The sequence below is a fragment of the Pararge aegeria genome, chromosome 22 (genome assembly GCF_905163445.1).
Source record: "Pararge aegeria chromosome 22, ilParAegt1.1, whole genome shotgun sequence".
Taxonomy (NCBI): Eukaryota; Metazoa; Arthropoda; class Insecta; order Lepidoptera; family Nymphalidae; genus Pararge; species Pararge aegeria.
In genome coordinates, this window is record NC_053201.1 from 6,110,896 (window position 1) to 6,138,845 (window position 27,950).

Here is a 27,950-nt window from a genome sequence, read left to right on the forward strand (position 1 = left end):
AAGCTTACTTTGGGGCTAGATGGCGATATGTGTATTGTCGTAATATATTTATTATACAAAATATATATATATATATATATATAATGTGTAATAATAAACGGGAGTAATAAATAAATAAATAAATATACATAACTATTCCAATATTATGCCACGTTTATTGATAAGGTTTTTCAAAATCACCAATACAGATTATTAACTCCCCCTGAAGTCAAAATTCTTAACTAATTCTGTTGTCCCTTTAGCGATACAAGGTTGGAATTGAATAGCCCATATCACATAGGTGATTCTTCTCCTTATTTCATCATCATCGTCATTAACAACCCATTACCAGTCCACTACAGGGCAAGGATCTCCCTGCTTAATGGGACGGGTTTAAACCGTTATCCACGCTGGCCGTGTGAGAATTGATAGACTTCACACACCTTTGAGAACGTAAAGGAGAATTCTTAGGTTTCCTCACAATAATTTTATATTTTTTATGACAGTTTTTACCTACATTTGGAGGAATTATATATTTAAAAGGCATATAAAAATTCTCGGAACCGACAGGATTTGAAACTGCGACTCTCTGGCAATCGCGGCCTGAGCGCTTTAATCAATTAAGCTACGGCTCTCCTACCGTCGATTCTGAAATTAGTTAGCCTTTTACATCAGTCTTTGGAAAAATGATGTTTCTTACTAGGTTCTGAAAATTTTTATAAGCGTTTTAAATTTATAAAATTTCCTCACGATGTTTTGCTTTACAATTTAACCAAAAGATATTTTAATTGCAAATAAAGTAATAAAAATAAACTCGTTTGAGGGCTACTTAGCATTTCTTTTAAATAACAAATGATACGCGCATGTATCACAGAAAACCACTTATTTTAAATAACTGACACATTGGTATTATAATCTATAAATAGTATAAAACAAAAACTCTCCCACTGTTTGTACGCTGGAATCTTTTAAACTGTGCAACGGATTTTTGTGCAAAGATAGACTAGCTAACCCGCGCAAATTCGTCTGCATCAAATCGTTTTAATATCTTAAAAAAGCTTAGAAACTAATTGCAACTCTACCTACCAGGTCCAGTTTTATTTCCAAACTATGTTATTCGCGGCCCGTCGTCACCGTACGTGTTACTCTGTACCCGTCGCAACTTCTTAGCGATAGGTTCAATTTCAATAATTTAAAATGAATTTATCATACTTAATATTTATATTATTTTATTTCATTCGCATTTATAGTATTAGTAAGATGGTACGCATGCATTCGATCGTTGTATCATATGCCTTGCGATTTGCTGTTATCTATTAAGTCCTTAAAGAGTTAAAGAGTCCTTTATCCGTCCGTTCCTTTATCACTGACAATATTTATCAGATCTCCATTAAAATTAGATACTACATGCTTGATAATATACACTTTCAAATAGAAAAAGAATTATTAAAATCGGTTCAAATTTAACGGAGCGATGAAGTAAAATTGTTAAAAAAACATCATATATGTTGACCCGAACTACCAGCTACCACTATGCCCATTTTTATTTAAATCCGTTTAGTAGTTTTCACGTGATGTCCGGACAGAGAGACACACAGACAAAAAATAAATTAAAATCTATTTTGGACTCAGTATCGATTATAAAGCATCCCCCGGTCAAAATTTTCAAAATATATTAAATGTACAGAAATCTTCCAGTTACAGTTTTATTAGAAGGATAGAATAAGGGTTATATGCAGTATATATTATATTCATTATAAATCATTCTTAAATGCCTCACATAAAGTAGTAGTAATTGTGCCCGGCTTGCTGTATCGAAATAAAAACAAAGTTGCCATGTCCACATACCAAAAGCAGGGTATCCCTTTCCCATCAATTTATAGTTGTCGCGGTGTATCTAAATGAACGTCTACCTGAACCAATTTGCAGAACACGCGGTAAGTACACCTAAGATGATATATACAAGTGATTAGCGAGCGGACGTGGGGCATTTTAGCGCTCGGCAAAAACTATGAGACACCCAGCGAGACACAGACACTAGACACGACTAAATTTTAAAAAATATCTGAATATATACAGTTAAGAGACACGTGCTGTTTTGAAACTTAACGTTTTAAACACTAAATTAATGTTAGTTATTTATTGGTTTTGGTACTATACCGAGTGTTGACGGCACATCAGTGCTACTAACTATTTATCTATTGCCTTAATTAATTTTAACAATGTATTGGCTGACAAAGGACGTAGTATACTAGGAAAAAACGGATCCTGCGGATATTTAATTTCGGTATAATCATTAAACAACTTCACAATATAAATACAATTATTAATACAATCTCGGAAAACAGTTGGTTTGTTTGTTTGAAATCTTTATTGCACACACACATTTCAGATTGCAAACGTTTTAAAAACACCTTAAGAATTTAGGGCCTTACTACTTTCCGTAAAACGTCAGATAACGCAGTGTTTTTAACGCTGTGGCACTTAAAAGGTCAAAAAACATATTTTTTAGTTTATTAACGAGGTCCTTAAAGTTTAGTTATATTTGACTAAGAAAGCAAGATATAATCTCAGACAGTCTGACGACAATCGCAAAGATCATACGTGCGTTATGTCTGCGCCGTCCTCAGGAGAGTAGCACGTGCTTGAATATTAATTGGAGACAATAAACTCGCGACTGAGAATGTTTTGTTATTTCACGTCCACTCGCCCTCTATCTGTAAACCACTTATTGGGCGTGGGTGTGGATGCAGCGTTGTTTCGATGCATGTGAACTTCTTAGGTAGAGATTATAATGTCTTATTTTATAAGTAGCTTTTTTAACGACAGCGATTATGTTAAACTTCAAACAATATCAATTTGAGCTTTGTAATTTAATTAATGGATCTTTGTTGTCTGATAAATAAATAATTATATATTAAAATAAGTTTATAGTTTTAGGAATTAGGAATTAGTTCTAATTAGTAACTAAACAAAAAAATTCAAAGTGGAACTTAGTGCATAGAGTCTCCTTCACCGGGGAAGTAATAACGATCTCAGTCTCTCAACTCTTTCCTTTTGCAGTGTAAGGCAGTTTATTTTATCACTTGCTTGCCTCCGAGCTCCCCATAATAATCCCAAAAGCGAGTGAACTTTACCAACCCGCACTCGATAACACTTTAGTATTTAATCGCATAAATTAAAACGCACATTACTCTGGAAAGTAAGAGATGCATGCTGGGGAACTCCTATCCCGAAAAAGAGGCCGAAGCCTTAACAAAGTCAATCTCAAAGTCAAAGTTAAAGTCAAATATTTCTTTATTCAAATAGGCACATTGATGGCACTTTTGATACGTATAACATACAAGTGAGTCTACCACTAGGCTATCAACGCTTACATTCTGACTACTTATATTTTATTAATAAAATATGTACCCATGATTGGCCCAGTGGGCAGCGACCCTGGTTTGAGTCCATAGCCGTGGGTCCGATTGTGGGTTCGGAAAATGTTTGTGTGATGAACATAAACGTGTCAAGTTTCAATGTCTGAGTGTTTATATGTATATTATAAGTATTTATGTATATCCTAATTAATATTGAAAATGTGAAAGTGTGGATGTTTGTTACTCAATAACGCAAAAAAGGCTGAACGGACTTGGATGAAATTTGGCATACATGTAGCGTTTGATATGGAAAAGAATATATGCTACCATTTATTAAGATTCCTTAAGTAGTTCCCGAGGAAAAGTGGAAAATTGTTTACGAGCTAAGCCTCGTGCAGACAGCTTTGAAATAATTTGAAATAAAATAAATCTTAATCCCCGCGAACGAAGTCGCGAAATCAGCTAGAATGTTTTTCAGTGTATGGGTGTTTATCTGTATATTATAAGTATTTATGTCTATTATTCATAAAAATATTCATCTGTCATCTTAGTACGCATAACACAAGCTACGCTTACTTTGGGAATAGATGGCGATGTGTGTGTTGTCGGAGAATATTTATTTATTTAATACTAGTAGTAGAGGTGTTTGTGATAGAGCTCCTCCAGGTAAGTTATACCGCCATGCTTTTTTCTGCCTCAATGCAGAATTGTTGCAATACTATGTCCCGGTCTGAAAATCTTTATTGCCATACACCTGCCTCAGGTTGACGGACACAGGACGGCATTTTGCGGGACGAGTTGCTATCATGCCCTGCTTTATTACCCTTTTCTTAGGCGATGGTGTTCCACAGTCAAATATTGCTTTAAAAATATGTATTTTTTATGCTTCCGTAAAGACAGAGTAAAAGTTTTGAGGTCAAACGATACGTTCGTATTAGCAGTGAACTAGAAATTCATCTCATCTGCTACAGCTCATTACAAGTTTATGACCCCCAGAAGTAATTACATAAAACTGGTCGAACTTCACACCGTCACTTTCTACCGTGGCTATTCAATTACCAGTAATAACTCCGCCATATTGATGCCTATCAATTTGTCCGTCAGTGTAACCTTTTTTATTATACGTTTGCTTTTAGAGGTCTATGAATTTGTTGAAAGCTTTTTAGCTAACTCCTTTTACATCTATTTGGTTCACTGTTGGTTTGAATTTAAATAAGTGAAATAGTAATAAAGAAAATTGTAATTTCAGCTAAACTTGAAATATTTAATACTTGCTCTGTGTTTGGTTTTGCTCGCGTTTACGTATTTACTTAACGTAGTTGCTGAGTGAAAGAAGGACAGCCCGAAAGTATTACTTTGACATTTATGGTATAATAAATAATGCCCGCGGCTTCGCTATCGTTTCGCTCACGTTAAGTTCCATTTTCTTAAAAACTTATAACAATATTTTGCAAACGTATGCATTGTAGTACGTGTAGGTAATTTTCTGCATGCCACATTTTGCCCATTCTATAATAAAAATCAAAGAAATTATAAATTGTAACACAGATACACGTACAGATTTACACGAACTGCTCTAGCTTCATAGCTTCATATAAATTTACTGTGAGATGGTGATAACAAAAAAAAACTACCCGGCTAAGTTTGTTGTGGGCTCTTCTTAGACCAGAGCGCGTTTGGAACCCTCGTAGCTTTAGGTTTAACTTGGCGAACGAAGTTATCACCATCCCCTTACAATTACGTAAACATATATGTATAAACGCTTCATAAGTGCCTGTGAAAGGCCTACATGAATAAAGAAATTTTTAATTTGAATTTGCTTAATGAACTTTAGCTTTTCCAAGTTATGTGCGATATTTTTAGCAATTAAAATATCACTTGCTCCGACGGTGAAGGAAAACATCGTGAGGAAACCTGCGTACCTGAGAGTTTAGCAAACGTGTGTGGAGTCCGATCCACACTGGGTAGCGTGGACTACGATCTTAACCCCTTCTCATTGTGGGAGGAGACCCGTGCTCTGAAAAATAAGTAAAACAAATTTAGATATTTTTTATATTTAGAAAACTTTTTGACAAGCTTAGTGGCTACCTCCTTCCCTTGGGCAGGACGGAGTTTATGTAGGACTCCCCCCTATTAAGGGGGGTATGTATACCCGAATTAAGGACGGCTAAAGCCTCTGGTTGGCTTTTATAGCAGTTACGGAACCTTAAAAAGTAATGTGTAATCCGAACATGTTACTGGCGATTTTAATATTAACTACTTAACTTAAAAGATTTGAAAGTAAACTCGTTAATTATGTTCTCATCAATTTCATTTATCGACGGAACCGTTTGAGTGACGTTACAATAATCTGAATGATGCGTAGACACCCGATGTTAAGTTTGATACGACCATTCGACCTGTTTCGATTTCTTGCGGTATCGATTTTAATGTATTAATTAACATTCGAAATATTGCTTTTAATTTTCTTACCTCTCTATCAATTAGGACTGAAAATATAACTCATCTTTTTGAAAGGCACTTAGAGATTAAATTATATTGATTGCCTATTGATTTTTGTGTAAAAATAAAAATTGTTTTAAATATTTTTTTGAAGTTATACTTCTTTTGGCGCGTTAGGGAAAAATGGTGAGACTAAATTTTAACGATGCACGCGCACACCGTCACAAAAAACCGACATCATGAAGTTAGCTATAGTCAACATTTTAATTTTTTTAAAAAGGTTTTACCGTTGACTTTTATAATTTATAATTCAAACAATACCTTTTATCAATTTTTAGTGTCGTTTTTTCTACAAACGTAGGAAAAGGGGAAAGACAAATTTTTTTAAAAGATTTTTATCTTGTTACGCCAAAGAAGTAAAATTTCTAACGCGTGTACATAAGTACACACATGTTTTTTAGCATAAATGAGAGTTCAGATGAATAGTTCACAGTAAAGGGATTTCTGCTTACACTAACGAATGGCAATGCAATTAAATAAGACAAATATAGTTACGTCTAAGAATATGTAGATTCAAGTAGAGGTTAATTGTTAATCGAACTAAATAAAGAATCTGTAAAAAAAAAACAAATAACAACTACAATAATTCAAATGCAATGTATAGTTAGGTCTAACATTCTAAGGATATGATTCAAGTAGAGGGTAATTAGTTAGAGTTAGGTAGGTAATAGAGTTAAAAAAGAACGTAAATATTATTTACTTACTTTATCTAAAAGTCAGAAAACTAATTGCAAGCAATATCGACAAATATATTGTCCAATTATACCTAATCGACATACTAGGCAAAGTTTCCGAATCAAAATCAACATACAAATAAATCGTCGAATTAATTCAACAACGTAAACGAAACAGTTATGAATGTTTTTATTATTTATCCCCTGGATATGAATGCGGCTGATTAATGCATTATGATAAATAGATATTGAATAATGGCCACTTTATACTCCATTTCATAATCGATATCAATCAGTATATAGGAATGAGTCCGCGGGAGAAATGTCCGAGCTTATTAATGGTGTTTTATCAGGCCTCGCTCGTCTGATATGGCGTTCATTAAAGGCTACAGTCCCTTAGGATATGTAATAATTCTACCGTTGTAATATATAACTAACTGCATCTTTGGTCTAATGGTTAGCATGTTCAACTATAGATCACGAGGTCATGGGTTCGAATCCCGGGTCTTGCAAAAAATTGCAATGTATTGCGTGATTTCGGTTTAAGAATTTTCAGTACCAGCCTGGTGTTAGGAATTTGGCAGTCTCAACTCCTGTATTTGGACAGCACGTTAAGCTGTCAGTGCCTGTTATTAACCACTTGTAACAGTAGTCGTTAAAGCCCAACAAACCGCATTGGAGCAGCGTGGTGGGTCTGTTCCCTTAAACCTGCCCAACCTGGACATTAATTGGCTACGGGTTTAGCAAAGAAAAACCAATAACAACAAAGCTTGAAAGCTACATAACCTAACACCTATTTGTAATATAAATCTCGCTTGAATAATGGTTTTCGATACGCCTGACAAATGGACCTTAATTTCCAATTCGGTTTCGCAATAAACTTTGCGTTCACTAATTGGAAACAGATAATAAAAACAATGGTTGACATTCTGAACACTTACACTACAAAGACTTGTATAATACTGAACTATTGGTCGCATAGTTAGCGCGTTCAGTTTGGAGTCGATACCCCCTGTATCGCTTGATGAAGTTAAGAAGAGGGCCACTAATGAGGCTTATCAAACTCTGGGCGAGATGACACAGGCGATGGGGTACGCGCAATCCCGAAACCACCTTGTTAGTGGGCAGGTCGTGGACAGAGGGACATTTAGGCCCCAATCAGGACAGCCTGTGCGTTCCGATCGCTCACTATGTCCTTCTCATTATTTATGCTTACTTTTTAAACTTGCGTAAGTTTTTCTGATGTATACAAAAACTTTAATTCTTTATTGCACAATGATATAAATGAAACATCTTCATAAATGCAATTATTAAGTTTAATGCCTGGAACAATTTCTACAAATGGAACCTTTGATAACTAAAGTTGACAAAGGTAATATTAATGTATGTTATACAGATGACGTAAAATTTATTAAGACATACTTATAGATACATTTGCGCACGTAAGCTAACATAAATTTGAAGATTTCAAGTACTCAGGTATATGCATTTAAGCAGTTCGTGATTAAAAATTTCAGTATGGATATTTTATATAAGCATTAGTATATTTCAATATTCAGAATGTGATCTAAAAATGAATAACGTGCTCACTAAAATAATTTATATAGGTATAAGTAGTTTAGCTAGGTATTACTTTTATTCGCAGCCAAACATAAATCCAATGGGATTCAAAGGGCAATCTTGTTTTGATTATAAAATAACTCATCATTAAAAGCCGTGGTCACTCTCGCTTCTAGGAATATTCTTATTTTAATAGCACTTTCATCTCTTCATTTGTCGACTGTCTTTTACATCTCGTACAAGATAGGCATAATATACGACAACACGAGAAAACCAGGCTTGCAAGTAAACTGGCTAACACTATCCATAAAGTAATATCGATGAGATCCCATTCCGCTTCTCCGAACGTTTCTTTATCTTGGTGTAATTTAGTGTTAAGTGCACTTTGAGTACAACTCTCCGCAAATGGATTTTGGAGTAGCGAATCATTAATATCTTTTGCGAGATGATGGAAAACGGCGTTTCCAAGCCAATCTGCTAGATTGCCCTTGCCAATTTGACGTAGCCTATGCGCTATTACTTCATGACTTTTGTTTTCACCCCGCCACGGTTTTTTGCCTTTGCTGAAGTTTGCTAATAGTTTAAAACATGTAGCATTATTAGGAATTGTTTCTAGACTCTTGAGATTAATTGGAAAATCATATGCCGTAAATTGCAGGGATCCAATAAGTTTGCTACACTCTTCTATGGATAAATGATTAGCTATATACGAAAACTGTTCCTCATTCATATCTAAAACGCAGCTCACAATCGATGTAAGATACAAATAAAACAATAAGTTTAACATGGTTCTCAAAACCGATACCTTTTGTAATTTTGAAAGATTGTCCATAGGTCGTTAACGTCTGTTTCTTTTTCTGTTATCGTATTGTCATAGAATCCCGGAAATACATTCTATAAAACTCTTTGAATATTTATACATTATTGTTTACGCTTTAGATGTTTTATTTTTTATTTTATTTAACTGTCATTGAAATATTCTTTAATTGTCAAGCACTCATCGTAGATTGTAAGCTAAGTAGTATGAATATTTTTTATCGCATCTTTTTTTCGACAATTCGATACAAATACTTTATGGCTGTTTTTTGCCTTCCTAATTGATTGAATAGGATGTTGTTTATTGTTATCATTTAATAACGGCGTGTGTTATATTATGTGCGTCGTAATGCCTTCGTAATGTTAGTAAAAAATATTGTTGACGTAATAATATAAGTATTATTATGTTTTGTAATTATTTTCCGTTTTCAGTTGCAATTACGTAAATTTACAAATAAAAGTAAACGGAAAGTATTATTAGAACTTAACTAAATTATAAAACCTAAAATCGAAGATGATTATGATAATGGTGGTCAAAGGTTTACCTTTATAGCAGTATTTAGGAAATACTACAATCCTGATTTTAAATAGGACTAATGTGATGTCTTTGTGGGTAAGGTGATAACTAGTATTCGCGGAATATATTCTGGATTATTTCCAACTTCTAGTCTTCGATTTTATTATACAAATAGATTTAATATCATTTACTTACAATAAAAAATAAATGATTGTTTGCCTATACATTTATATTTATTTTGTCATATTAAAAAAAAAAAAAAACTTACTTGCAAGTGCATCCATGATTATAAAAAGAATATAAAATTCTTGCAGTACTTCATAAGCAGGTTAGTTAGTCCATATATATTTAATTAAATTTAAATTCTCAATTTAGTTTACAATTTTAATTTTTTTTTTTATTATACTTTTTAATTTGTTATATTTTTTTCTCGACGATTTATAAAACACAAGTGAAATGATATGACATGTAATTCATTTATATTGATGGATAAGTGTAAAAAAATGCATGTTGTGATGGCCTTTTAATGAGTTGAACATTCAATATATAACTAAGTATATATAGAAGAGTAAGTCTTTATTTAACAACTGTTTGTTATATAAATAAATTAATAAATAGTGCCATTTTTTTATTATACGTTCTTTCAACAACTCTTTCTCAAAGTACGAGTATAGTGCCTAGTTTGATTAAATAGGGCGTGAAGCAACGACAAACAAAAAAACACTATAGCTATTATTATATATGTAGGAATTAAGCAATTTTGCTTTATTTATTAAAATTATCAAGAACAAAATTAAGCTTGACACTGGAATACAGTAAATCAAATTTCTCCTTTCTCTTCATCAATTACAGCTGTTTTAACTAAAGACTACCGTCAGATCATCGATCACAGGGTCATAGCAAATCTGGCCATATTTACACTTATTAGAATGAATTCAATCGAATTTAGCTCTTAATGTAACGCAATAAAGACGTTCTATTGTGTCAATAGACAGTATCGGTGGTTATTAGTGAGAGAATAATCCATTTCTGTATGGCACATAAGTCTAATCGAAGCACATTCCAACACACAAAACATCAGAAACGTTAGGCATCATTATACAATGACAAAAGAAACTTGTGCAACTGCTTCAAATGTGACTTGTACCGTCAGCATAAAAATCTCGGATGATTTTCCAGGATATAAATATCATATGTCTATCTAAAGGATGAAAGCTGAAATATTATTATATTGTAAGTTCATTTTTCAGCCTGCACTGAGCGGAACATAGGTAACCAGGAAACAAACATTCACATAACAGTATAGGATTTAAAACACATCAATGCATCGAGATAAAATTGATTAATTTCACAATGACAAGGCTGTTCGGAGGCTTGTGCACTAAATTTTTTAAAATGATGTTATATAAAAGCAACCGCGTTCTTGCAGGCTTCTTCTTGATTGCACGGACTTATTTTACGGACTATGCGGACAAAAAATACTCACAGATTAGTGGTTTAATACAACGTAATCTGCGTGGAATAGGTATTATTTTCCAGTTTATCTAATCTGTGGAATATAGAAAAATCCTTATCAACCATTGCATTATTAAAAAATGAAAAATAAATTTCCTCAAGAGTCTTTGTTAAACGATATTTAATGTTAATTTTTAATGTATTAATCAGGTTGCTAATCAATCGTTATTTCAGTGCAAATTCTGCAATAACGCTTTTTTTTTAAACTGGCTTACCCTATCTTTATTTTTTACCCTCCTATCTTACATGTACCAAATAATATGCTTCACTCTTTCTTGGTGTAATATATTACAAATTTTAATCTATAAACGTTCTACATTTCGCTGCGGACGGTACGTCTATCGGTTCCAGTATACTAATCTTATTCCGTATTACAATAACGGCCCGGATCGTTCAGAGAGCAAAACATTCTTGCTTCTATGACCAATAGTACGGTATGCACATACATCTGTATTAACAGGAAACGCAGTATTACGTTTAGAAGTTATTGAAAATAGTCTCAGGTTTAAATTATATTAAAATCGTCAAAAGCTTTGGATTGGCATTATAGATTTGCTTGTTGACTCTTATTATAAGTTGACGCTTCGGTGTATTATTCAATTTAAGAATACGTTTAAGAGTAACCTATATAGGTTACTCTTCATATAGGTGTCATTCTCATATAGGTTTTAAGTCGCGGGCAACAGCTAGTACAACTATATAGTTGTACTAGCTGTTGCCCGCGACTTCGTCTGCGTTTGTTTTTGTTTTTCGAAAGACATGTGGCATTCGATTTAGGTGTAATTCTACTGAAGTTTTTAAGTTGTGTATTCTTGTATAAAAAAAGATTTGGTGTAGTTTAAAAAAATAAAAACAATTCACATAATAAACAATATCTAAAAAGAACTGTCTAATCAATCTCAGCTCCTCCTATCACTAACAAAGAATAGTAATCGCTAAGAAGAAGCGGAAGAATCCAAATCGCATTATTAGTTGATTCATATGCTAAAGGTAACGAAGAACATTTCAGAAAACTTTTATTTAGTCCTAGCACTGAAGGCCTCATAAATGTGGCAGCACTTTATGTAATTAGGATAGCTAAGCCTTAAATGACGGGTTGGCTGCCGTCCGCTGAGGAGTTCTGTCCTCTATCTCCAATCACATTCATCAGATCTTCACGAAATTTGGGCAAAATAGACATTATAAACTCTAAAGTACAAAAGTAATTATTTAAATCGGTTATAATTTGACGGCGTTATGGTGTGAAATCGTCAAACACTTTTGTCCCCTCTCCCAAAGAACTGAGCTCAATATCGAGATAAAAAGCATTCTATATTACTTCTAATACCTTCAGGAATATGTGTACAAAGTTCATGATGATCGGTTTAGTAGTTTTTGTGTGAAAGCGTAACAAACAAACTTACATTCACATTTATAATATTAGTAGGGATAGGGATAGGGATAGGGATAGGGATAGGGATAGGGGTAAGGATAGGGATTGCATTTCACATTGTTACTATACAATTGATGAATTTGACAAGGTTGCTTGGAAGCATCCAGCTCTGCTTTCATCTCTCACAAGATAGAAAAATGAATGTTAAATCTGTGGTATACAAATAATGAGTTTAATATTAAATCTGTGAACTTGTCTTGGACTGTAATGAAGAATATAGGGCATATACCTTGAACATTTTATAAGTCACATCTTGATGCTTGCGACTTCGTTTACATGGAAATTTTGTTATGCCTAGGTTATTCTCTGACCCAATCACTACATATTAATCTTTGTGAAAATATTTTTCTGGTGTATTAGTGTTATTTTGAATGTATTTTTGTGCAATATAGTGTACTTACACTATATTGCACAAAAATACATTATGTACGTACCTTTTCGGCGAGATTGAGCACCAAACATCCATCCATCCAAATAGTTTAGATTTACTTAATAGAATACCAAAGTGAGTATTCTTAAATATATTTACCTACTTATTTAATTTTAAAATATTTTATGAAATGGCAGATGCATTTAAAAAATGTGGCAATCAGACAACAACAAGGTAGAGAAGGTCACGAGTATAGATACAAAAAAATGATTCAGTATCATCATTACAAGCTATTCAGTATTATAGTATTGACAATATTGATATGTTATGTTGAAATCAAAATATTATGATTCATTCGCGAAATAAGTACCTATTAAGAATCATTAAGAGTATGTAACAGTTCACAGCTTGACGAAGGCCTCTCCCAAGTAGGTTTGCCCTTAATCACACGAAATTCAAATAAATTGACAGTTTGGTGATCGCAGTAGATTATAGTAGTAACACAGACGCTACTGTTCGTTAACCATTTCCCTCAATACATACGATACCCGCAGAAAGAGGAGAGTGAGTGAAAACTGTAATCTTATCTGCCGTTAACACACGGCATATTTAGAATATAATAAAGTTATATATGCATGTGGCGTATAAAATTTGGATCTAGTAGACTTCTTTTATCATTATAGATTAGAATAGAAAAACTTTATTGCAACGCAACACAATAGGAAAAATACAAGGAAAACAGTAATAGTACTTAGTGCTAGGGTATAGGTAGGTAAGACGAAATCCACCACGCGGCTAAGTGCGTCTGAACTCTCACTTCTCTGGCATGCAAGGATATTTTATTGATTTAAATAAAAATAAAACCACTATATCTCTAAATAGTAATTTATTTATTTGTACACATCTACTAAGTACTAAAAGAATAACAGAAATACAAAGATGGAAATAGCTTATCGCTTAGAAATAATTAATATTTACGAGTATATTATTTAATAATATACAACCGGAGCCTCAACCGGGAGCTCATGGTTTACAAAAATGTAGAGAATCTCAATATTCCAACTTATCACAGTATGAATAGGTTAGTGAAACAGGTAAAATCTTTCATAACATCATCTGCAATACCAAAATGTAATTAAAGAAGACGCTACAATTACCTCAGTTTATAGATGCCTCTAATTATATGTATTTGATGGTTTCTATACGCCGTATGACGAAAGAAGGCTCATTGGCGGTCATTATTTGAATTAATATACCTACGTGTTAGTTCGGAGGTTCTGAGATTATTAGATTTTTATAGCGTCCGTGAGAACGCGTACAAATGATATGTCTCTGTACGATTCAAACGCCGAATTCATTTGATTCAAAATCGTCGGTAATTGCTCATATTGAGTGATGGAAAATAATTCTTTTGTGCGTGTCTATGGCTAATAAATTACCAATTTTAACGGTTTTTTTAATTCCATACCTATTTAATGCTTATCACTCAGAAAAGTGTAAGACTGCCGTTGGATCTCTCTCTTAGTTCCTCGAATAAATTTTTTTGTCTTGTGGAAGTCTGCTAACTAGCCACAGCCGAAGCCTCCCACCAGACAAGACCAGAGAATAAATAAATAAATTATGAGTTACCATATTGCTGGGAATCGAACCCGGGACTGCGATACGTAACAAATTACATGACCCACCACAACATTCAAGTGCGGATCGGCGAGCATGAATGCAATGAAATCTAAACCACCTCAAAATTCACACCCGCTATACTCCGTGCATCTTATTTAAATTAAACACTGGCACATTTTATACAAAAACATTCAGCGAGGCGTCGTTAGGGCAGCCCGAGATGCATTTATTTATGAAATGTAAATTCATCTGATTGTAATAACAAAACTGCGAGCCACCGCACTCTATATTAAGATGTATTATTTGCATACTGTATACAGTACACTGTGCGCAACGTATTGTGGACTGGAGAAGTGGAGACGTGTTACCGTGTGTGATTTAGTGGCCTTATTTTTCGCTTTGTCAATCTTGTGTTTTGCTCGTTTTGTCTTGTCCGCCGCTTGGCTGAATAATTGTGGTGTTATGGTTGTGTGTTCTGCTCATACTTGTATAACCTTTAGTGCATCAACCGTATTAATGGATAAGGCTGCACTTTAATATTACCCACCATTAAAATGTATTATTTGCATACTGTAGGCAATTATATAAGCTGTTTGGTGAATTAGTAGTCTTATTTTTCGCTTTGTCAATTGTATGTTACTTCGTCTTGTTTTATCTTTAGCTTGGTATTATAGACTACATATATTTGTAGAAGTTTTACTCTTTCCTCATTTATTGAACTCTACAATAAGATGCATTATTTGCAAACGGTCTATAACTAAACACTGTGTGCAACTTATTTAGCACTGGAGAAATGAAGACGTGTTACCGTGAGGGTTCAAGTGGCTTTATTTTTCGTTTTGAATTTTATTTGTTGTTCTTTTTTTGGCTTGTCCGCCGCTTGGCTGAATGATTGTGGTATAATGAATGTGTGTTTAGCTTTTGCTTGTATAACCTTTAGTGCATCAACCGTATTAATGGCTAATGCTAATGGCTAAGGTGACAATTTAATATTACCTTCCATTCAAATGTATTAGTTGCACACTGTAGGCAGTTATATAAGCTGTTTGGTGAATTAGTAGTCTTATTTTTGCTTTTTTAATTGTATGTTACTTCGTCTTGTTTTATCTTTAGCTTGGTATTATAGACTACATATAGGTACTTTGTAGAAGTTTTATTCTTTCCTCATTTATTGAACTCTACAATAAGATGTATTATCTGAATACCGTCTATAAAACACTGTGCACTACGTATTTGGGATTGGAGAAGCGGAGACGTGTTACCGAGTGTGATTTAGTGTCCTTATTTTTCGCTTTGGCAAATTTCTTTTTTGCTCGTTTTGTCTTGTCCGCCGCTTGGCTGAATAATTGTGGTGGAATGGTTGTGTGTTTTGCTCATACTTGTATAACCTTTAGTGCATAAACCGTATCCTGAACGATCTTAAGAATGTTAATACTGTGGAGTGAAGTGACAAGGTTGCTTCTACATCCGGTATCAGTGAAGCATTTCTGAAAACATGGGAAAATTAATGGTAAACGCAAATTTTTAAAGTCGGAAAAATGCAAGTGCTGAGTTTTCAAGTAGAGTCAGCCTTCCGAACCAGTGGTAGAGTCACTGCAAGAATACAAATTTGACATTTCAAAGTGCTTAAGCATTTTTATTTATTTTTATTCTACTACAAGTTAGTCCTTGACTGCAATCTCATCTGGTGGAAAGTGATGATGCAGTCTAAGGTGGTAGCAGACTAACAGTTATATTGGGCCCATACCCTTAATAGAATTTTTCCGTAGCACTTAAGTACAGAACCCTTCGTGTGCAAGCCCAGCTTGCTCTCAGCCAGTTTTTAATAATAATAAAATACTGACGATGGCAATGCCCGAGGGGATAAAAAACGAAACGCATGAAGTCGTGTAGCCGGTGTGAATTCGGGCAAAGCGCGCACGCGCAGGCTGCCATCACGTGACGTCAGCCCGTCACGACTCTATGCCGAGTGATAAAAAGCAGACGACTATTACACAACTGCCTCACATCCTGATACGTATAGCGTTGATCTTAAAAATCCATTACCTGCCTTCTACAGAGCACGGGTCTCCTCCCACCATGAGAAGGGTTTAGACCTAGTCTACACGCCTTTAACAACGGCCCTAACCTTTCGGCTATCACCGCGAATGTAAAACAGTAGGTTAGTATATTCTGGCTCAATGGCAAATGGGTTTGAATTAATTCGCATTATGTCATACGGCCACACCTATGTCATTTGGCTATGCCTTTGACCCGGCATTTTAAATGGTACTTTCTATTATTATTAAAGGATATAAAAATTCAGTTCTTTTGCCATTAGTTTGCATTGTTGCCTTCAGGATTAAAATATTTCAGTAACCAAATATATTTCAAACCTAAGATTGTTAGCAGTTTAATAATTTCTACATTTCGACGGTTTACCGCTTTGACTTTGCCAAGTGCAGAGCCAAGACATCAGTTTAATTACACGCTGAAACAGAAGAGAAGAGTAAGTTTTAGTAGTAGTAGAGCTTTTTGTGACAGAGCCAACTTACATAGCTGGATATAGGACGTCACTTTGCAGGACCTGTTTTTTTTTATTCAACTACAAGTTCGCCCTTTACTGCTTCTATGTGATGATGCAGTCTAAGATGATAACGGGTTAACCTGCTATACCCCCTGTATAATATGGCAGTTACGTACTCCTTATTCCAAATATTTAAATTTTAAAATCCAATTCCATCTATAGATCTTTTAGAATTAAAGTTTTATAATTATATCAACGATAATAAGTTCAACATCATATCAACCCATTACCGGCCCACTATTGGGCACGGATCTCCTCCCACAATGAGAACTGGTTAAGGCCGTAGTCCACCACGCTGGCCCTATGCGGAATAATGGACTCCACACACCTTTGAGAGCATTATGGTGAACTCGAAGGCATGCAGGTTTCCTCACGATGTTTTCCTTTACCGTTGAAGCAAGTGATATTTTAATTTCTTAAAACGCACATGGCTTGTGCGACAGTGCTTTGAACTCTAGATACAGCTGTGGGAGAAGATAAAATGTTATCCTTTCCGCGGGAAGATAATTGTCTCCTGGCCATCCTAGCCTGCTGATAGGGAACTGTGTAGTTTACTGGGTCTTGTTTGTCAACTGTATAAAGATATAGGTGTTATATTAAGGTGTAGACTTTGTGGAGTTATTCTTCTTTTGGCGCGTTAGGGAGAATTGATAAGAGTAAATTTTCACAATGCGCGTCACAAAAAACCGACACCCTGAAATTAGCTATAAGGTTTGACAGTAAAACTTTTAATTGCCATAGTCTGCGGGCTCATTCCGGTAATCTAATTGGTTCAATTGTAAAAAAAAGTTTGTTTTGTTTGTTTGTCCTTCCTTCACGCCCTAACTTAGCAACCAAGTAACTTGATTTTTGGCATAGAGTTAATTGAAAGGCCGGAGAGTAACATACTTGTAGGTTTTTTCCAAGGAAAACAAACCGTTCCTACGGGATTTGTAAAAAACTTAATGAATTTTTTTATGAAGTTGCAGAAACTAGTTTCCGATATATTTAGACAGCTTGACAAATTCTTTAAGTACTTTGATCGATTGAGGTCATTATCAGAACAATATTTTTAGCAGGCATAACATAACAGCAAAGTTATTTTAGTTCAAAAAGTTCGGTCAGAGCAGTCACGCTCAGCCTTCTCAGTCACGAAATGTTACGTCAGGACACACCTCTCGTCCGCCTGAATGCTCACAACCTTTTTTTTACAAATCCTTTCTAACGGTTGTATTCGGGACTTGTTTTAAATCTGTAGGATTGTGTTAGTAGTATAAGTTTAACATTTCTATCCATTTTGATATTATATCTGTTTCGTAAATCGTTAATATTTTCAAGTAATTATATCTAAACCACCAAATTCTGACATGTTTTTAGCTATAGCTCATCGACATAATGTGTGTGTGTGTGTCCGAACGGATGCCTTTGCCGAAAACTTGTTTGAAAGTGAATAAATCGGGAGTGTTCTTGTATATTATGTGATGTCCAAAGTGTATTATTAATTAAAATTTTCCCTTATTTAAATCAATTTAATTAAAGCTTAAAATTAAAATTGGAGCAACGTAAACTTATCAAATCTGCAAAGAGTCGTAAAATGTTGACATGTTGAAATTACAGATTTCCGTTAACGTAGACGGTGGAAGTAAAGTTAATTTACATGATAACTTAAACTAAGGCAACTAACAGGTCATAGCTATAATTTATAACTTTATATATAACCTTAGATACCTTTTCCAATTCCATAACATAACAGTTGTCTACATTACAATTGTAAATTCACTTAACAATACTTCGATTGAAATCGTAAAACCGTAGTAACAAAATACTAACAACCGAGTCATAAAATCAAAATTATCACACCAGGCTCAAAATCCAACGCCTTTCACTAGATAGGCAACATTAAAGACCCTATAAACGGCAAAGCACCACAATAACTGAATAATAAAATCATTCCAGAGTAAATCTTCATATTTTAAACAGTTTAATGTTCACCCAGAGTGATCAAGTGCTGTGTTTATGTTGATTACAGTCAAAGCTAAGTTATTACTGTCGCGTAAAGATATGACAGATAGACTGAGGACATAAATTAGTTCTATAACTATTACACAGTTATTTTGATTTCTTAAACCTATATTTAATATATAATACCTATCATAGCGAAAATGATTGCGAGTATGTTAGACTGCAAGTACGTGGGTCATTGATGTGGCATTTCAAACGGAATGAAGCAGCTTTGACTCGCGTACATTCAGCATAATCGATAGTTATATTAGTGATTAAGTTAAATGCTTAGTTTTTGGTAATAACATAGAAAGTAAGTTGTAATACTAACAAATTTAGCCTATAAGGTGCTTGAAATAAAATGATTATTATTATTCGATATTTACTCTCACGCCAGTGTACAGAAATAGGTACATATAGTGAGCCAAAACAACATTAAGACACTTATTTAGAAACATAGAGATTAATGCAATTATACATTACATAAATACGTATTTGCACAGAGCGGAGGACTACACCCCGGCAGGGGAGACCAGACGGCCGGGGGTCAGGGCGACAGGCTAAGAAAACGGCGGACTATCTTAGACGAGTCCAGCAACAACACTTTCTGCATCTTGCCATTGAGCTGCCACGGAACCCCAGTTGCCTTAGATGACACCATCTGACCTAGGCTAACTGGGATACCAATTCGTACATATAAGGATGATTTCAGTGGACTCCACGTGCCACATGGCGATAATCTCGTGAGATAGATCAAGATACTTACGTTTTTTCTCGGTCTCAGCTCTCACGAGGTTCTTGTCATACCGAATCGTGATGTCCATCAAAAACACCCTAGACTGTGCCCGGTCATTTATCACAATATCTGGCTTATTAGCCAGGATTGTCCTGTCGGTAATAATAGACCGGTCCCAATAGAGCCGGACACTGTCGCGCTCGAGTACCGGACGCTGCTGCCCTTTCTCCGTTACATTCCCTTCGTCCTTAGTCGCCTCGTACGACACTCGCAGAAAGAGGAGGGGTGGTGACAGCTGTATTCTGATCTGCCGGCACCGCGGCATACCTATAAATCAATCTATGCTTTACAGCCCATTGGCGCAGTAGACAGCGACCCTGCTTTCTGAGTCCAAGGGTTGTTCCCACAATTGGGAAATGTCTGTGTGATAAGCATGAATGTTTTCATTGTCTGGGGGTATATCTGTATATTATAAGTATTTATGTATATTATTCAGAAACATTCATCATTCATCTTAGTACCTATAAGACAAGCTTATTTTCGGGCTAGATGGAGATGTGTGTATTGTCGTAGTATATTTATCTATTTGTCCTAACCTAACCTGACCTATGAGGCTATATATACCCGATGTGACCTCCCGGTTAGAGATTCGGGTTCCCTCTCAGAGCACGCAGTTCGCTGGTACACACCCCTAAGTTTTAGAGTTATGTGCGTTTTTAATTTAATTAAATGTCATACATGCTTTAACGGTGGAGGTAAATATCATAAGCTCGGTCCCACTAGGCACCGCTATTTCAAATATATTTAGCAAGGATCAAATTCAAATGTCCATGACCGGGTCACGGGGAGTCACGACAACTGTATCGAAGTAGAAAGTGGACCATTGTTCACCTCCGAGTGGACTTTACCGATTGATTCGGACTCATAAGATAATAAGTCACGATTGATCGCCCTACGTCGCCATGCCCACTCGCTTGTAATGAGATTGACTGATTAAGATGTGTAGGCGATAAGAGGGAATTTAAATGTGAAATGTTTCGAAAAGTACCGAATAGGGTCGCAAATTCTTGACTTTTATTTTTGTAGTTTAAATATTATATAGGCAGTGGCGTTCATAAAGGGTATGCACAGGGTATGCAGATGATACGAAACGAAGAAAATGTCCAGTACGAGTTTTAAAAAACCTAAGGATAGGCATTTTAAGAGTTATAAAAATCCTAGCTTTAAGTACCTATATTATATTGGACAACGACGTTAGATACTCACCAATATAAGATGTGAAGTACCTACGCATTAGGTTGTATATGAAAGTGTATATCAATAATTATATTTACTTTAAATACCTACTTATAATATACAGATAACCCAGACACTGAAAACCATTAATGTTCATCATACAAATATTTTCCAGTTGAGGGAATCGAACCCACAGCATGGACTCAGAAAGCAGACTCAGAGTCGCTGCCCACAGTCGGCCGGCAAATGTTTCGTTTTAGAGTCGCCAATCCTGTACTTCTTATTTTCGTTTTACAAACTTTCTGTCAAAAGTCCGAGCTAACGAATTGTAGGTAAATTTAAGCTTTAATTCAATGCAAATAAGATCCATATTACTCCGATGGTCAAGTGTATTCCACCCTTGAAAACGACTAGGCTTCTCGATTGCGAGCTAGCAAATTTGGTACTACTTAGCAGATTAGAGGCCTTGGAGATCTGAGTAAATGGCACTGATGGATCTGTTGGTCTGTTGAATGGATCTTAGTCTAAGCAATGCTTAAGATTACCTGGAATAGCTTCACATCAAATACTAACTTAATTATTCGATTTGGTAAAGAAATATAAATAATGGAGGAAAACTTAGTTACTTTTGACATTTGCAAAAAGAAAGATTCAGTAAAGAGTGAACCCGGTTCGCAAAGATGCAAATCGTAGCTAAGAACAGTAAAACTTTTCGCATACTGGGCACCAAACTACGCTTTAAAGATTTCACGCGAAGATGATGATAATGATGAAAGTAAAGTTTATTCAAAACCGTGGCTAATATGTTAGACTTCGTCATTAACAGTGGAATAAATAACAGGACCGTGTTCAGTTACGAACTGGAACCATATTCGTGGAAGAACAAATCATAATATTCGCAAGCTTATATCAACTCAGCTAGGAAAGGTGGCAAAACTCTGAATATAATTTTAACAGAATATATTATTATTTTAATTAGAATTATAACATTGAGTTTATGTAAAACAATTTTATTTCCATAAGCCTTTAAACAACTTTATACAATGTCTCACTCGGTGCGCCTGGGCGTTCTGTTATTTGATCCGATATTTCAATGTTTCATATCAGATTATAGCCTCATTATAGTCCGTTTTCGTAGGCGTAGACACGTTGACGCAACGTTTCATTTCACGTTATTTATCTTCGCGGGAATCGGTGAATAAATCTCGACAGAGATTACGATTGGGTGTTAATTGTTGTAATCATTGTATTCACGTTTGAATTGTGTTCCTTAGTCCAAAAACAGATGGCCAATTTCGATTCTAGTTATTTATATTGATAGGGAAAATGTTAGTGTCGTTAAATTTTCAAAAGCCGAAGATTCTCATAAGTTAAAACACTTTTTTAAATACATTCATCGAATTAATCTATTTTGGTGTAACAAAGATGACGTAGAAGCAAAAGGCTCAACTTTAATCTGCAAACAAGATACAATAGTGTTCGGTGCTGTGAAATTGTAAAAATATTAAGGTTTGTTAGGGAAACAATCGTAGAATGACTCTTCAAGTATTTTTTTTTTTATTATGTACTCGTATCTAGACGAGTATGTGACTGCAATCACTCCTGATGTTAGGTGATGATGCAGCCTGAGGTGGAGCGCGCTTGCATAGAAGTTACTAATACTGTAGGTACTGGGGGAAATTGAAGCTGGTAGGGCATTCCAGATCCTTGCGGTGCGAATCAGAAACGAAGATGCAAAGCGTTTCGGACGCGTCCATGGTATATAAATCACGAAGGGATGCAGATCCTTAAGGTGCCTCGTGGTTCAATGGAAAAAAGGTACTCACCTTTTTCACAAGGGGAACGACATCAAACGCTTCTTGAGCACACTCTCCGAAATATATCGTATAGAATACCGAAAGGCAGGCAACATTGCGACGACGCTCCAAACTCTGCAATAGAAGAATCTGCTTTTCGAAAGGGTGCGATGGTAAAAGTAAAACCCGTAAAACAGACAATATGATGTTTTAAAAACCTTTAAAGTATACCGATCAACGATTAATAATTTAGGTCGTTTGTTTTGGTAACTTATAAATCAAAACTACAGTTAATATACCGTTTAATCTCACTAAAAAAACTTTTTCGATTCGTGGTTAGCTCAAATTTACCAATATGGACAAAATAATAATATATAATAGTAGGATCTATGATAGGCTAATCTTTGAAAGATTATTAAGTATAGACTCCTAGGTCCCACGATCTCAAGGACTTCACACCGAAAAGCACAAAAAAGTTTAGCTAAGTTTTGATTATTGCCACTAGAACCTTGTGGGAAGCGCAAAATTTATTGTTTCAGTCAATAAAATTAGTCACAGACATAACTAAAACTCGTAAATGTTCATAGATTCTATGCCTTGGAAATAGTTTAAATGTCTAATTGTTGCGATCTATCCGTTTTATGATAATCATTAAACACAATTCCCTGTTACATTATGAATGCAATCTTTTAGTTTTATTACTCGCAATTGATCGTTGGTTGAGCAATGGAATACAAGCGTGTTTAATAAAGGTAATAAAATATGTACCAAGGCCGCAGTGTCGATTCGGAGATTTCCAGTGAGCGGTTGAACTGTGAACTATACTGTCGAACCGCTCTTATCTTTCTATTGTTGTTAAAACTCTGAAGAATGTCAAAGCGCCACGCCTACAGCCTTTGAAACGAAACGGTCAGAGGTTAGAGCCATCTTTTAGGAAAATAATATGGGATACGTAGGATTTGCTTGAAATCGAATAATTTATTTATACTCCATTTGTATACAAATAAAAATACAGAAGAAGAATACAAAGAAACACAGACAGAAGCAGTATACAAAAGGCGGCCTTATCGCTTCGTAGCGATCTCTTCCAGGCAACCTTAGGATGAGGAAAAAAAAGGATAACAAACTGCAGGTTGTGCATATTAAAAAATACTTACTAATAACTACATACTAACACTTGAACTAGATTACACAAATGAAATAATGCATAATATAATAAATATTAAAAAAAAAAATAATAATAAACTAATATATAATTTGACATATCAATGTTAACTATAGTGGTTTTTGACATCTTTCTTAAATATATAAAGCGACTTAGTAGTTAATTAACAAATATATAACTGTAATTTTTTTTGTGTAGTTTATATTGTTTACATACATCACTCATGGTATCCTCTGCTCTGCCTCTGCTGCAAATTGTTCAACATTTATTTCTTAATTTGTAAGTTATTCTTGCGGGTTTCTTTGTATACAATAAAGTATACTTTCTTTCATTGATCGCTTTTGACGATAATTGGCTTAATACTTTTAAAATAAAAAAAATTAAAAGATATTTATATGATTTTAATATACTTAATTACTTTTATTAAGTACTTAGGTTTACATTCGGCAAGGGATAGCTAAAAAATTTATACTACTTTAATATTAAAAAAAAGAAAAAGACGAAGCTTATTTTTTTTATTTTTTTATTTGAAGAAGCTTATTTAGTATAACTTTACTAAGGATTATAATAACAAAACAATACTGCTTTTAGCGATGATAGTAAGTGAAAAATGTTTGCAAAGTAAGTGAAAAGTTATGAAAAGACGCTCAAAATCAATTTTGTTTGTCTTTCTTAGTCAGTTTGTTTAGTCTGCTCTGTGTTACCTTATCGTAAATGAAAAAGATCCGCAAAAGAACCAGATTATCAGAATTATTATCCTAAGTCAGTTGACCGCGTGCTTCATCCGCATTTATTACCGCTTCTGTCAAAGTCAAAGTCAAAGTCAACTATTTCTTTATTCAAATAGGCACATAGATGGCACTTTTGATGCGTTCATTACATAAAAAATGTGTACATAGCAGTGAGTAGTGATGGCGATAACTACAATCGTAAACTTAAAACTAAAGCTACGATAGTTCCAAACTTGCCCTGGTCTAAGAAGAAGCCCGCAACAAACTTAGCCGGGTGTTCTTTTTGTTATCGCCATCTCACATTGTCATTAGAAAATATTTAAGAAGCTAGCTGGTTAGAGCAATTGTTCACACCCAAGCTGTTTTATCGTTTACGTAATCTTTCATACTACAATAGGACTTTTCTTAAGCTTTCGCTTCATACAAACTTTGAACTTTTTTAGAGTATTTCCTTCCCACTAAGTCTATGCCAAAAATTAAGTTCCTCTATACTGTCTGGTCTTTCGACTGAGTCTATCCCAAAAATTAAGTTAATTTGTTGCTTAGGTAGGAGGTATTGGTTTCTTCACTGCATACGTGATACGAGTACTGTTCAATGTCCTGTATTACCCTGGACAAATGGACACCGTAGTCAGTGCGGTATACCTATTCAATGCTGTGACGTTAGTAGAAATAGTTTTTTGAGCAGCTTGACCTTCACTTATAGTTCTTACGTAAGAAATATTGGAAATCATATTTCATAGACGTACATAGTTCCGCTCCGGTTTTTTCTGTACCAATTATTATGTGCTATATGACAAATACCTTTTAGTATTCGTCATTACATTGTTGGGATTTGAAAGGTATCTGACACTTGAATATACAGCTTTAATGGCTTAGTGATTATAGGATGGTAATCCTCAGCAAGATTTAAAAGTATAAGGCTTAAATTTCATGCAAGTTGTCATACGATTCTTAATCAGCTTTGCTTGATTGTCATCGATAGAAACTCAACCAATTTACTCGTTAGTTTCGATGAATATTCTGATGAAATAATGAAGAAGCTCGCTACATAAATCCATGATGCTGAAATTGGATTCAAATCCGGAAAGCTCAGTTCTTTACGTGCTGTGGTAATTCATATTCTTAGGCTTATCCGTCCAATTCCGACAATTTCATAGTTTTTTTTATTGTAGATTCCAATAAAGCGAGTCCCAATTCACGCGTAAACCTGTAGACCCAAATCAGTGGCGTGCACTTCATACGTGCGCAAAAGCAAAAATAATTTGGGTAGGCAGTACCCAAATTATTTTATAGGAGGGCAATTTTTCCATTTTGTGCCACTTTCCTGCTTTATGCTTACCCTGGTCGTAAACCCTGTGCACGCCACTGCCCCAAATATAAGAATGAAGGAGGTATGAGCTGTATACGTGGGCCGTTAAGCCGTGATAGCCTTGCGATTAGGTCATCTTCCTCACTTTTGGGGGAACCGAGTTCTGTCCTCGGCTCGCATCTCTATCATTTCGGAGTTACGCTTTAAGCAATATCACAAACTATACCAGTTAAGTCTTGTTAGGCCTAGCAATCCATACTTGGTCAGCGTGCCAGACTGCGGCCTAAACGCCTTTATATGGATAAAGACGAGCGATGACTGCAATCACACCTGATGGTAACTGATGATATAGCCTAAGGTGGAGTGCGCTTGCCTCGATGCCTGTTCACTCTTGATTTGAAGGTACCTACTCATATTGTAGGTACTGGGAATAACGGAAGCTGGAAGGGCATTCTACGGTGTGAATCAGAAACGGAGATGCAAATTGCTTCATACGCGCCCATCGTATATCAACCACGTAGCGATGCAGATCCCTACGGCGTCTTGCAGTGCCTTACGGGTTCTCATTTTGAGAGGTAACGAGTTACCTGTCACGGGCTGGTAATGAGTTTCCCTACTAATATTATAAATGTAAATGTAAGTTTGTTTGTTACGCTTTCACGCAAAAACTACTTAACCGATACTTATGAAACTTTGTACATATATTCCTGAAGGTATTAGAAGTAATATAGGATGTTTTTTATCTCGATTTTACGTTCAGTTCTTTGGGAGAGGGGAAAAAAGTGTTTGACGATTTTACACCATAACTCCGACAAATTATAACCGACTTAAATAATTATTTTTGTACTATAGAGGTAATAATATGTGTTTAATTTTGCCTAAACTGTAGATGGAGATAGAGGACAGAACTCCTCAGCGGACAGCAGCAAACCCCTCATTTAAGGCTTAGCGATACAATTTTTTTTTAGATCTACAACTAAATTTACCGCCACATCAAAAAACAAAATCAAACGCAGACGAAGTCGCGGGCAACAGCTAGAGATTAATAATGTTGACGTCACGAGCCGCTGGTGTTAATATTAAAACATCTTTATCAGGTGGTGCTAGTCCGAGGCCACTACGTCTCATACCTGCCTCTCTGCAGTCGCAACGAGCCGGTATTCCTCGCCGCCTGCACCCCCTTAGCCATGCCCGAGACGCGAGAGTGTGTCGTGCATGGCGCCACTAATGTGTTCACGACAGTGCATGCCATGGACATGAAAATACTGCATATCGATGTTAAGTAAGTATAATTTTCCTACAATTATTTTTTCAACAACGAAACAGACTGGCTAAGCATTTCGCCCGTTTCCCATTGCCTGCTTAATGTTATTTTAATTTAATTTAATAGTGTAGTAATGTGTTCACGACAGTGCATGCGATGGACATGAAAAAACTGCATATCGATGTTAAGTAAGTATAATTTTCAAGGAACTTCCCTACAATTATTTTTTCAACAAAGAAACAGAATGGCTAAGCAATTTCGACTTGCCTGTTTGATGTTATAATAAATGAGACACAGTCTTTTTGAGCAGAAAGATTCGACTGCAAGCAGAACAATGTCAATGATAATAACTACTGGACTGCCTTTATGGACTACGCTTTGTAAGTCAGTGGGGCACCTAAGGCTAATGGGCTTACTAGTAAGTTAAATGCATTTCTTAGTTAGTTGTTCACATCATCTTTAAGTTGTTTAAAAAAAAACAGATTTGATTTTAAATGGCAACAAAACTAATAATAAAAAAAAAACTATAAAATTGCATTTTAAAATAGTTTTGAATGTGTGACGGGTTAAAATTTACCTATTATCAACACTCCTTCTTTAATTTTGAGGTGTTTGTGAGTGTTTTCCAATCCGCACTGGACCAGCGTCGGCCAATGCGCACTGGACCAGCGTAGACCAATGTGCACTGGACCAGCATGGACTAGTCCGCACTTTGCTAGCGTGGACCAAACCGCACTGGGCCAGCGTGGTGGACTACGGCCTTAACCCCTTCTCATTGTCGAAGGAGACCAGTGTACCGTAGTGGGCCGGTAATAGA

The 27,950-nt window shown here is 35.2% G+C and overlaps 2 protein-coding genes across 2 annotated transcripts in view; one reads left to right on the forward strand and one right to left on the reverse strand.

The window, feature by feature from the left end:
• Window positions 1-27,950, forward strand: part of LOC120633930 (neuronal PAS domain-containing protein 4B-like) — a 208,435-nt gene that overhangs the window by 126,829 nt on the left and 53,656 nt on the right. Inside the window, exon 7 of the mRNA XM_039904340.1 lies at window positions 26,967-27,151. Coding sequence (XP_039760274.1) covers window positions 26,967-27,151 — 185 coding nt within the window. The remainder of the gene's footprint in view (window positions 1-26,966; window positions 27,152-27,950) is intronic.
• LOC120633931 lies at window positions 8,174-8,995 on the reverse strand. The gene has a single exon (XM_039904341.1). The coding sequence runs from the start codon at window positions 8,907-8,909 to the stop codon at window positions 8,262-8,264; it is 648 nt and encodes a 215-aa protein (XP_039760275.1). The 5' UTR covers window positions 8,910-8,995; the 3' UTR covers window positions 8,174-8,261.